At 42.3% G+C, this 13,134-nt stretch overlaps 1 protein-coding gene across 1 annotated transcript in view; it reads left to right on the top strand.

Annotated features, from left to right (window-relative positions):
* The first annotated feature begins 7,972 nt into the window (after positions 1 to 7,972).
* Positions 7,973 to 13,134, top strand: part of UNC5D (unc-5 netrin receptor D) — a 132,810-nt gene continuing 127,648 nt past the window's right edge. Inside the window, exon 1 of the mRNA XM_057402488.1 lies at positions 7,973 to 8,164. Within this exon, the coding sequence (XP_057258471.1) occupies positions 8,092 to 8,164 (73 nt within the window). The 5' untranslated portion in view covers positions 7,973 to 8,091. The remainder of the gene's footprint in view (positions 8,165 to 13,134) is intronic.

Below are 13,134 nucleotides of genomic sequence, written 5' to 3'. Positions count from 1 at the left end.
TCATGTTTCTTCTTTCTTCCCAACCCCAAACTTCTCAGCTTGCAGCTCCCTTTTGCTGTCTATGCATTCAAGAGTAAAATTGGGCCCTAGGCAGGATGCTGAGTCTGCTGCCTGAGCCATAGCACTAGGGTATTAATAGAAGTTTCTTGGTGCCCAGCTTTGTTTCCCTAGTTCAGGGTGATTTAGGTACACACCTACAAAGTCAGTATTGCATATTGCTGAGCTGGACTGGCCCTTTAAAAATGAGTTTTGATCAGAGGCACAGAACACAAATGCTTTAGAAAGCATGAAGCCCAACTTTGGAAAGCCTCAACAAGCTTGCTCACTCCTTATAAACACAAATGAAAGAGGTGGAAAGAGGCCAAAGGAAACAGGTAAAGCAGTAAGAGGAAGGAAAAATGGATGTATGACTGTGGTGTGATCCAGCTTCTAAGGAGATCTGGGCCCCAGGAATTTGGATGGTGTAGGAAGAATTATCTTCTGCTGCTGGCTTTTTTGCAACAGCATTACAGTAATCATAGTGAGAATTATGACTTCAGTTCCTGGGAGTGCACCCAGACATAAGTTACCATGAATAGGAAACGAGTGACTATGCATGTGTATGTATAAATACACCTTACAAAATCCATGTCTTCTTTCCGACTCCATTTTATAACACAAACTGAATTTCCTTTTCTTATCCTTACTCTTTAGCAGTTTTGTCCTACTTGCTCACATAACTTTTCTCCAAAATCTACATGCCTTTGTTTTGACAGGGTTTGACATTCCCGAAAGGGTTATATGCATTCATGTGGAACAGGGAAAAAACAGTGCAAGAATGACCCCAAATGCCCATCTTCACTCCAAAGCATAGCCTTGATGCTCCAAGTGGCTGTCAACAAGCTGTTCTCATCAAAGTTTAATGGGATTATTTCTACAAGGTGATGTGCCAGTGCATAGGGTTGGTTTTAATTCTTTTGTTTTCATTGCAGTGGAATGGAACAGGTAGAAATCAAATCTTTTGGGGAGAAAGAGGATTAAAGGGTGGGTATAAGGTCATGTACAGAGTGAACAGGTCTTGCTCCTGTGGTTTTATGCCTCTCTTTTCATTATCACTTCATATAGCATCACACCTGCATTCAACGGAAGATGAAACTTGCACAAAATGCTCCGGTGCAAAAGGCAGTACCAGATGAGCAAACACTGAGTGCTGATACATCAAGATTAAAGATTTTGCTCTATACATGTTACATTATACATTTAATGTATATGCAGATCCTAAAAGCTGGAATTCTGGCTGGCTAGACCTCCTGGCTGGTAAGATCCTGTCCCTCTCCTTCATGTCGTTCAACTGTTTCACTTTGTCTTACCCTTCAACTCTAGCTAAATGGATTCTTATTCTGAAGTTTGATTTTCTCAGGGAATTGTGGTTTTCAAACCCTGGAAACACTTGGCTTTTTGCAATTCATCTCTTTCTCATAGAAGAAAAGTAGTTTGATGGTAGGTGAAGAATTAGCATCCATTCTCACTCATGATTATAATCTTGTGATTGCGCTTTATTGACATGAGATGCTGAGCAATCAAAGAGCAGCCCGCTCACTGTTACGGACTACTTACAGGGTGATCTCAGGGTTCTGTCTTGACTTAGAAGTGGCTAACTGCTACTTCTTGTCCTTTGAGAGGCAGTAGAAATGTGTGGCTTAAGAGACCAGTAAAACAATAATTCATGTGTCTTCCATGCACTAGTAACAGACACAGTGGCAGGTGGCTTGTACTGCTTATGCTGGAATGATCACTGGGGTTTAGGTGTTTGCATTTGTGCCTAAAAAGATAAACTGTCTGCATTGGTTCTAACAGCAAATGCAGCAATATTTATCCTGGAAGAACATGAGCTGTAATGAACTCAAGATGTGATCTGACTTAATCTCAACTTTTATACTGACATAACATCACCCGGTTCCTTGCATCTGTGAGTCAGCTGGAAAGAAAATTGCTACTAATGCTACCTGAAATGTAATGTTTTGGAAAGCTGAATTGAAGAGGATCACAGCAGTTACTCCTGCCTTGTATTAACTGAACTTTGATGACGTTTTCCCATTGCCTGAATTTGTTGATATTTTGGTTTGTTAGTTTTGCACTGAGATAAGAAATGAGACTTTAGTTCCATAGAAATCAGTGGAGCCTCCTCTGATTCTTACTGACTCCGGTACTGTGCTCACCACATGGCTCTGTTTAACCCTGCTTAGTATCTGTGCTCTCTTAACTTACCAGAATAACTACGTTTAGTGAAGGGCTTTTACTGTTTCATTTAAGAGTCTTAAATGAAACACATGGCACTTGCTGGGAGTGTGAATGAGCAGGGCATGCTTTATCTCCTGTGTTGTGAGAGTGCCAGAATGCTGGGCTATTTTGGGATGAGGTAACAGCAAGAATTAATGTGATCCCTGACAGAAAGGAGTCCAGGGGTTTTGCATTATTTATTGTATTGCTGAGGATAAGGGTCTCTGTTTCAGCTTTAAAACTGTCACACCCTTTTCATCTGCTCCTATTAAGCAGTTACAAGATGGATTTCATGAAAATTGGATGTCATCTCCTTCACTAAATAGCCAACTGGTGCCGGGAGCCCGAGTGACTTGGTGAATTTCTCTCCAGAGAGGGTTTCATTTAAATTAGTGGATAAAATTGATACTTTTTCAGAACATCTGTTCCTGCTTCTCGACTCTCCATCACAGAGGTAATAGTACCAAGTGCAAGCATCCAGGTTTCTCTCACCCCTCTTTTCTGAATCTTGGCTATTGATACTGTTTTGCATTGTTAATCGGTCTCTCTGCTCTTCTTCTCCATATTATGGACTTGGCTTTTTTAGACATAATTAGACTTTGTTTATGCAGCTCTTTTGTAAGCAGCTGTGTCAGTTGTTCTGGTAAGCTCCAGGCTTGGTGCTGTGGTGAGCTTCTAAAGTTCATTAAATCTTGACAGACCAAAGGCAATTAAAAACCAGCCCATGTCTATGGCTAAGTAAACAAAAAGCATGGGAAGAACTAGATTAGAAGCCTCCAATGACTGATGTGCAGCATCTCTTCTGAGTAAGTGCCAAAACATTCATTTATAAATGCATTAAGCAAAATGTGCACTTACAGAATCATAGAATGATTGAATGGTTTGGGTTGGAAAGGGCCTTAAGATCATCTAGTTCAAACCCCCTACCATGGGCAGAGATGCCTTATGCTAGACCATGTCACCCAAGGTTCTGTCTAGCCTGGTCTTGAGCACTGCCAGGGATGGAGCATTTACCACTTCTCCGGGCATCCTGTGCCAGCGCCTCAGCACCCTCACAGGGTAGAGCTTCTTCTTTATATCTAACCCAAACTTTTCCTGTTTCAGTCTGAACCCATCACCCCTTGTCCTGTCACTCCAGTCCCTGATGAAGAGCCCCTCTGCAGCATCCTCATCCAGCCCACTTCAGATGTTGGAAGGCTGCCATGAGGTCACCACTCAGCTTTCTCTTCTCCAGGCATGGTGTCTAACTTCTAATACTTGGTCATGATGAAAATTGACCTCTTATTTCTACTCCGTGCCATCTATTTCTACTCCATAGTTGTCTTTTAATCATGACTTGAGCACTTGATGTGCTTTGCCTCACATCAAGTTCTTATCTTCCTGAAAGCCTTCTCAGAGATAGTTTGAGGAGTTTTATATTTAAAAGAATTCAGAAGCTACATTTAAAAGGGTATTTTTTTGACACTAAATTGCATCTGAGCTTTATGAGAAATAATAGGAAAATTTCACCCTCATTCTGCAGTGTTTAAGTTGACACCTAATGTTGCCTGGTGGTGGATAAGTAGAAGACAAGTAATGCTGGAATTTGATTTGATCCTTTCTTCATCCCATATTGGGGTTGGCTGACTTCACATATGGACATTGGCTCTTCAGCTTGGCATCCTCCGTGACTTTTCTGAAGCATGCAGCTGGATGACAGCTGGACTTCAAGTGCCAAAATACATCCTTAAAATAGCATTCAGATAATGCTTTGTGTCAATAACCAGTCTCACACTGAACATGTCGGATATGCTCATTAAAATGATCCTGATACTTAATATTGAAGGCATTATATTTAAACTAGAGCACTTAAATCACATAAAACCATACTAAAAGGCCTATGGGCCTTCACATTTCTTGGCATAAACAACTATCAAGGCAACAAGAAGTTGCCCTTCTTTCCGAGTTCCTCCATAGCAGCTCCCCAGGATGCTGTAAAACATCTGGTACACACCTTTCCTGCAACAAGGAAATGGCATGAATTGTATCGTGAACAATTGTGTCACGAGCTCAGCCCAGAGCAGCGGCTCCTCTGTTCCTCTGTGCAAAACCAGCTTGACGTGAGGTGTTGCCAAAAAAGTTGCCAAGGCAGTCCTGCCGAGTGAGCCCTGCTCGCTGCGGTGGGCAGGATTTATTGGCCATTTACCAGCTGTGTGTAGTGCACTCAGAGGATGAATAAACAGTAATGAATTGGAGGAGCTTATGCTTTATTTATTTATTTTTGATAGTGGAATTGCTAAGTGGGTTTGAGTTATCTGCACTGCTGCTGGCCCTCGCGTGCTGCTGGTACCTCCCATGTGCTCCATCCAGCTGCATCTCACTGGGGAAACCCGTGCTAGGAGCCGAGAGAGGCTTTGCCAGCTTCAACAGAGGAGGAAGGGATAGAGCCTTGATCTTTTGAGAGCAGGCAGAGCTGGCAGATTGTTGTTGTTGCTGAGCTGCTTATTTTACTGCTGCCTTGTGCTAGTGACACAATGTTCCACGGTTCGGAAATGTCAGCTTCATGGATGAGCCATCCAATGAGAGCATCAGTTCTTGCAACAGGATGAGATCCTGCCTGGAGCAAGTAACTGCCTGCACACAAATCTCTCCTGGAGGCAGTCAGTTGAAGAGGTAGAGGAAGGAAGCACCATGCTGGTTTTTCTCTCTGTTAACTCTTTATTTCCATCTTCTACAATTCTCTGCAGGTGGTGTTACTGATATACATGTAAATCCTTGTCTGTCTTGGCTTTCGGAGCCAGGTGCACACATGCCAACTGCAACTGCAAAAGCAGATGGTGCAGGTTGCTGAGGTCCCCTGGTACTGTTTGGGAGAGGAGATATTATTCTGAATATCCTGGTTGATGGTCCTGTGTGGGGTGAATTTTAGCTGTGTTTCCCTTTTCCTTTGCTTGAGGAAGCTGTGTATTTTGTATAAACGTCTAGATCCAAGGTGACTTGTGTCTTCAGAGCCGAACACAAGCAGAATTCCCACCTTTCCCTAGCAGTTGAAGTTTAATATGCAGAAATGCTTGATGCTTGGGTAGATATCAAGCATTTGTTGAAGATTTTGACAAAGAGCATGTGGTTAAAGCTGGTTGAAATCTAGAAGTGTTTCTCTATTGGAAATTCCATTTCAATATTTGTGTTCAATAAAATGGATTATTATTTAGGGGCAGCCTCTGAGGAAATAACAAAATACACTTTCTTTGGCTTGTTTAAGTTTTTTCTACAGTACAAACCTAGGAGCAAGGGCAAAAGAAATAAAGCATTAATGTAAGAAACCACTGGAGCCAACAATTCACACATAAAGTTGGAATGGAACCTGGACCATTCACCCTTTTCTCTGCTGCAGCTCATAGTGGCTGCAGTCAACCAGTGCTATCAAGGAGGTTCTTTCCAGGCATGTATGCAGCTTCTGGCTGGCTGTGAACTCAGGTGCCCTGGCTTGCAAATTGCGTTACACATACTTTGTGATGATTTGGAAACTAAGAGTGTCTGCAAAATACAAGCATTGCAAGCTAATCTTAAGATATTTTTGTTTCCATCTTCTTTTTCCCCCCCCTACTTTTCCCTACCTGATCACTAAGCACAAAATGTGATGTACTAGTGATAGGAACTAGGATGCTAAACGAACTGGAAGTGTGCATATAGGACTTGAAGTCAAACGTTGTAGGGAAAATACACAAATGGAAGGATAATGTTTATGGCTGGAAGACAGGTACTGGAAAGCATGTGCTGTTTAGATCCCGTAGAAGTAAACGTTAAATTGGTCAAATAACATCGTATTTCAGTGAATGAAAAGATACCAGAGCCAAGACTCTCTGAACAAAATATCTATTTAGATCAAAATCAATTTCAAGAAGAATGGCAAACAATTTAAGTAAAATAGAACTGGAAGGCTTCTACAGCACCTTGCAAGCTTATTTTAGTAATGACCACATCTCTGCAGCCAGAATTGGGCCATTGTAATAGATCTTTGCTTCCTAGATACGGTCTAGAGAACAAATGCTACCAACAACTACTGTGTACAAATATTCCTGGATTAAATTCAAAAGCAGCCTTTCCCATTCATCATGGAACCTCCAGGAGGCAAATGCTAATGTTCTTCTATCAGGCACTCAAGAAAACTTCTTTGGAATACGTCCACAATCCAAACTCTGTGGGTTCAGAAGGGACCTCCTGCTGTCCCAGCCATGGGGATTGGCAAGGTTGACTGCAAGACAGCAGCAGTTTTCAGGGTTTGTTAGTTTGAAGCTGTTTCCTATTTCCACAAGCTTCAAAAAGCATCAGGAAAACATCATGGGCTGAGCAGGAGATCCAGCACTGATCCAGAAGGCACAGAAGTGAGGATTCCCCTTTTCACTCATGTGCAGGTGATGTCAAAGCCAGGCTCTATGGGGTTGGAAGGAGATGATCTTAAGGTCCTTTCTAACAGTACCTATTCTAGAAAGAAACCCCTAGGACCTCAGTTCTGAGACACTCAAGACCTTGGTCCTGGCGCTGAAGGCATCTTTGTAAATCTCCTTCCTGTCCCTCAATAAATGGAGCTGCTGCAGTACAAATCAGTGGGAAGTCAGTCATGGAAGACCCTGCTCGACTAAAGGCTTTTGCTGCAATTAGAATGAGATATGAAAACACATCAAATAGAAATAGCAACCCTTTAAAATTGTATCTGTATTTGTTATCCTATCGAAATACATATGGATGAGGAAGATAAAACTCTCTTTTTAAAGACCAGTTTATTAACTGGTCATGAATTTATATAATACACCAGCTCGTGTCCTTCAGTTCATTGCAAATATCATTTTTATCAGCAGCCAGCTGCCTTTACTGACTTTTCTTTCATGATTTATTTTGAGATAAAACAATACATTTTAGAGAAGCTAAATGCGTGAAAAATGCTGTTTGACCAGGACAGTGTATTCCGTCTTACAACTTCGGTTTGAAACTTATTTGGGGTCTGAAGTCATTCCTCTTAGCAGCCTTTTATTACTCATTGAACTGCTGTTGCTAGTCCTATAGTTCCTTATGTGGGTTAGGAAGGGCTGCATTCCCCGAAGAGGGTGGTGTTTATCTTGGGATAGCAGAGGTAGGAGACGCTGTCATCCCACAACACAGGGAGCTGCTGGTCTCCAGCTGAGCTGTGTGAAGGGTCCACAAGTGCTCTTGCACCCTCTGCACTAGTGAAGAGGAGGCAGCTGCGTGCATTGAGCCACCTGATGGTGTTGGAATGCTGCATCCTGGTGGGGGGAGAGCGCGGAGTTAATACAGCTCAGATGATGAATGGTAACTAATGAAGCTTCAGCTGCTTGTGATCATCTGTGCAGACCCCAGATAACACCATTCCCAAAGTAGTTTAGGCTCATTGTTTAGGTTCCTCGGCAGGGGAGGATGGTTTATTAGCTGCATAGTGTGGTGGAGCTGTTCTTGCTACTCATGTAATAACAAGCAGAGGGATTAAAAATCAGAAGGAAAGACAGGCTGTACTTTGGGGTTTTTCTGATTCAGAACCTGCCTATTAGTAGCTGTGAAATCAGAGGAGCTAAATGAGGCTTTTTGGAATGGGACACACGCACCGGCATTAGCTGTGTGCTTGCTTGGAAGAACAGAAATATGGCCTTGTGCATGTGTGGACTGGAAAACAAGAGGTTGGTTTTGGTGTCTGTAACATCAAGAAACCGGAGGGAATGCAGGGCTGTGACAGCTCTCTGCCTCCCCTGGAGCTGCTGAGTGTTTGCTCTGGCTGCACAAAGACCAGGATCCTCCCCAAGAGGCTGACACGTTATTTGCCTGAGTCAGAGAAGTGAAAGAATGGTACAGAAAGGCAGTGTGGTTAATTCCCTCCCACTGCTTTTGTTCCACAGGAGATCATTAAAGCTGAAAGGTAAGAGAGACGTTGTAACCCTTTCTTCCTTGTGTCCTATAAAGTAATGGCTGTATTTAGAATAACAAATACAGTCACTTTGGGGTTTTAATGAGGCTTTTGAAAATGTACTTAAGGACCTGTCATCTCCCAGGAGTTAATTGTTATTAAAGTTGGTGTTGCTCCTTCTAACGAATTGCAGGAAAGGAACAAAACTTTCCACAGTGAAACAGAAACCAGCAATTCTTCTCTTTCTCAGCTTTAGCTTTCAGCACAGAGCAGTGACTACGTGCTGCAGGTGTGACCCCAGAGAGAGAAGGGGTTTCACCGGAGCGTGGTTTTCATTCTATTCACTGACAGTGATCTAACCGGGTTTGTTTAATAACATTCCTTTTGTTCTGGCAGATAATCATGGGCTGGCCCAGATAGCATCACAAATTTGCTCCTTTCTGATAATGGGATCTTATCAGGGCTTCAGGAGCATATAGTGTTTTACAGGATATGGCTTTAATTAAAATGACAATATGGGACAGCTGAGGTTAGATTCTCCAGTCTGGCATCTCTGTAACATCAGACTGGAAAGGGACAGGGTAATAAATGTCTTTCATCTCCTATGAGAGAGAAGGTAGAGAACTATTTTGCTGACATATTAATCATCTGTTGCCTGGAGTTGCTGCTCTTGAAAGTCCTAAGGTAAGCTGTCTGTGGAGGCATATGGTAACTATAGACTCTGCTGATGGATGTCTAAATGGGCTAAAACTGAGATAGAAGGGTTTACACCTTTCTTTTCAGTCATTAGTGATGGAACCTCGGGTCTTTTGGTGTGGAATACAAGATTGTTGGAGTTCCTGCAAGACTATGGCTGTTTCTTAGTGGGGGTACAATATCTTCCGTTTGGCCTGCATAATAGGCGATTTGATTGGAGGCTGGGCATGACATCACTAAAGGAATGAGCGTTGTAAGCAGCATTTCTAAGGTAGTGGGCTGGTTTGGAAAACACAGGCAATATCTTCTACTCACAGTTCATCAACCTGGGAATTCAGAAATTAACAAGGACTAACTTTGCCTGGCTCTGAAAAAGCAAACGGGGAGACAGGCACATCCTGTGTGTTATCCAGCACATGCTGCACAAGGAAATGTGTAACTTGACTAGTTCTTCAGTGCCTTCCATCAGATGTGCGTTGATATTGAGTGCTTAGGTAGATGAGAAGCTTTTGACAGCTCTGAAGGCACTCTTGTACGCCCCATGTGGAGTCAAAGCTCCAAGTTGTTTAAAGTTCACATTTCAGAATTCACAAATCAATAGTAACCCCCAGCCAGGCAAAGGCTCCTTATCTTTGTGCTAGTTAATCCTTGCTTCTAGAGGCATCGGGCAGGGGATAGTGAGTCCTGCCTTATCTGCAGCAAAAGGCTGGCTATCAAAGCGTTTGACGCATGAAGAGCCTCACCTCTAACCATCAGCTGTCTCAGGAACTCTGCAGTCCTTGTTCCTGCTCTCCAGTTCAGTGTCATATTGACAGCAGTCTCATCCTCTCCATCAGAGATCAAACAGGAGACCGTGTTGTACTGGTCTGGTGGTTACAGAACTTACTGAGATAGCGATTATGTTGGTGGCTGATGAAAGAGGAAAATTCTCCTCAATTCTCCCCATAATCATTGGATTACAGATTCATTGTAACCCCATCATTCTGATGAGCAAGGGGAGAGTCAGTGTGCTTGAGCAGGACTGGGATGTTAAACCTAATTTGACAAGCTGCTAACTAGGTGCCCTCATCTCCTACTTCTGGAAGTTTTCAGTCCTTGAAGGTGCAACTGTGACACAGCAACACATCAAAGCGGGCATCTACCTCTACGCAGGTTGGCACCCTGAAGGTTTTCAAGTACCAAGCATCTTCTAAATTGGCATTTCATTCTCTTACCACCCGAATGCAGTCAAGGCTGCTCATGAGATGTCCTAAATAAGGAGAGATGATGATGCATGAAAAGGCACCATAAATCAGCTGACTTAAGGGAAAACAGTTACTTTGAATCAGCAAGGCTGAAGTTAATATTTTTGAATCATGAATTGCCTCATAGAAACATAGAATGGAGTGAAAAGAAGGATTTTTTTCTTCTTAACCTGTGCTTTTTTGTGCTTTGTTTTACTCCTGTGTATGTATTTTGTAGCTGTTAAAAGCTAAATGAAAGTGCTTTATATCCTGTGATTATTGGCTTTGAAATCAAAGGTTAAAGAAAGAAAATCACTCAATGTAGTTCTTTTCCTGAATTTATTAGGTTTATTTCCCTGCTGAATATCATGTTCTAAAAGCTTGATGTGATGTTCTGCCTTGGTGAGAGAATGTAATACACAGTAATTTGATAGGGTTTAATTTTTCTTCATATCAAGGTCATGTCACTTGTAGTGCAGGTTTCATTACACAGCACTGGAACAATTGGGTTTATGTCTTAGTCTGCAAAACTCCTGGATGAATTAAAATACACGTGTGTGTGTTGAACTGCATGTGAAACACAAACTTCCTGTTAAAGCCCATCTGTGTTCTGATCCAGAGAGCAGAAATAGTGCTATGACCTGAACCACTGGAGACTTTCTGTTACTGTAGGAACTTTATTGCAAGTCACAGCTTTCTTCTATGGAAGTGCATTCTCCTGGTAGTACTTGGCTAGAGTCACATTCCCAGCTTAAAATACAGGATCTGGCTTGGAAATGTGACATCTCTTTTTATCTTAGTTCATTACAACTACCCTTTAAATAATCAGTAATTACTCTCCTTTAACCTCTAGTTCTAACTTCAGGCAGCAGTTATTTAATATTATTTCATCTTAAGCATTGGGGAACGTTAAAAATCTGTATTTCAAAGCAATTTACTTTGAAGTTTTTATCATATGAGGTGTGCTTCTAATAACTTAATAATTATTGTTACCTGGCCTGTCTTCTGCCTCCCTTCCTCACAAATCTTCTTTATAGAATGAGCAAGGAATTGTCTACTTCAGCTGCTTGTGCATGGAGGCATAAAGAAGACTCGGAGCATGAAGTGTGGCTGGAGGCTGTTAAGCACTGTAGTTCTAAAAGTGATGTGCTTCCTTATGTGCTGGGCTTTGGTGTCTTAGGTCTTTTGCAGTAAAAAAATCATGTGAATTGGTATGATCTAATGATCCCATTCTCTGGACTTACAGTAGTCCCAGTCAGATTCTCCAAGCAAAAGTTAGAGCCTTGTTTGATAGGAGAGAAGTGAAGAATATGTAACAGAGCCTCAAAAATGAGAGGGGAGATGTAACCAGGAGGAGGGAATTGACTTGCCCTGAAGGCTTCGTCCAGGTTAGTGGTTTCCTGCAGCCTGAACTACTGTCCTAGTGCTCCTTCTCCCTTTAATGTGTTATACCAAGGAGTACAAAACATACACCAGTGATGACCTTGGATAACTTAGATATGAATTCTGAGGGAGTGTTTGACCTTGAAGCATTCAGCAGCAGAGCTTACATTTTCTTTCGTCCACAATAGCAGTGCAATTTTCAGTGTCATAATTGTCTTTGTTACCTGTTTGGGAGTTGTAATCACTTGTAAAGAAATAGTTCTGTAGGCTCTGTTGCCTGCTATGAAAGTGAAAGCATTGTGTGTGATGAAATGCATTCAATTCTGCAAATGTCTTTTGCAATGACAAATGCCTCAACTATGGGAGAAAAGGATCCACATCAAAGGTGAGTTTTATGCAGTGATGATTAGTTCCTGTGGAAGGGGAAACTGCACCCAAGTAAAACATAAAATGGGCACGCTTTGAATACTACAGGTATATTGTAAGTAAAATATTTCCTCCTTTATCTGCCAACACCTGGATATGGGGATGTACTTTCACTCACTAAAGCAGATGTACTTGTAAATCCTTAAGACACCTTCCAGATTAGAAGGAATTTCTCTATTTTTAGTAAGTTTTCCTGGTAAAACACCACCACATGAAGTCGGGTCTTGATAAGTAAAGCAAAAAGTGCCTGTATTCCAGTTCTTTCTTTCCAGGGCTCAGCAAGTTTTCCCTAAAGCCAGAGAAAATTGTGCTTCATCTTTCACAGAGGCCACTTCCACTGAGCTACTGACTTCACAGTCTCTTGTGTGATTACTTATGACAGAGTTCATTGTATTTTGTTTGAGAACATAATTAAGCCTTTAGTGCATGACAGTCGGGTGGCTAGTCAATGTTACAGTGCTTACTGCTTCCCTCTGCTGCATAGAGCTAGAACTGCTTGCCTGTCGTCCAGGAATCGTCTCTTGCAGAGGCGCTGCTGGTCAAGGGGAGATCACAGGCACGGCTTTGAGGGTGTACCTGTGGAGTGCAGTGATGCAGTTCAGTCCAAGCTGGTGAAACTCTCATGGCTGTCTCTTAAAGTGCTTTGTTGCCTTTTGATTCCACTGCCACTGGGAAGTTGCCAGGAAAGATCCTGTGGACACTGGTTGCTCCAGCCGAGGGTCTGACTCGGCTGATGCAGTGGTTCACGTCCCTCAGCGTGCTTGTTGACAGCATTCTGATGTAGCCCAGTCTCTAATTGCAAACCACTTGCAGAAAGGTCTACTAAACTCTATGCTGCCAACTCCTTTTATCAATTCCCACTGTATCGTGTCTTTCAAACCTCAGAGAAGCATTTGTACAGCCAGTTCTTGACAGGTGGAACAGGTTAATTCATCTGAAAAAGCAGCAGTGTTTTGGCTGATGGCAAAGGGCTCGTTGAAATGCTGAACAAACAGGCTCTTCTCTCCACCCCTACCGGGAGGTTGGTTTTCTGACGCTGCAAAGCATGCTAAACATGGTGCTAGTTGTTATCCATCACAGGTATAAAGCAGTATCATTAATGAACTGACTTCTGAGATCAAATGGGGTGCTAAGGCTGTTGCAGGGTGGGGAGAAAAACATGGTTATGGCTAGCTTAAGAGTGATATCATAAATGTGGTGGGGTTTGAGGCAGAGGGCATCATCCCATTACGTGAACAATATTAACCATGTATT

The sequence above is a fragment of the Pezoporus wallicus genome, unplaced genomic scaffold (genome assembly GCF_028554395.1).
Source record: "Pezoporus wallicus isolate ANWC-B61680 ecotype Strahan unplaced genomic scaffold, APGP_CSIRO_Pwel_v1 contig_2348, whole genome shotgun sequence".
NCBI lineage: Eukaryota > Metazoa > Chordata > Aves > Psittaciformes > Psittacidae > Pezoporus > Pezoporus wallicus.
The sequence above is the reverse complement of the archived record's forward strand: the minus strand, read 5'-3'. Positions and strand labels throughout refer to the sequence as shown.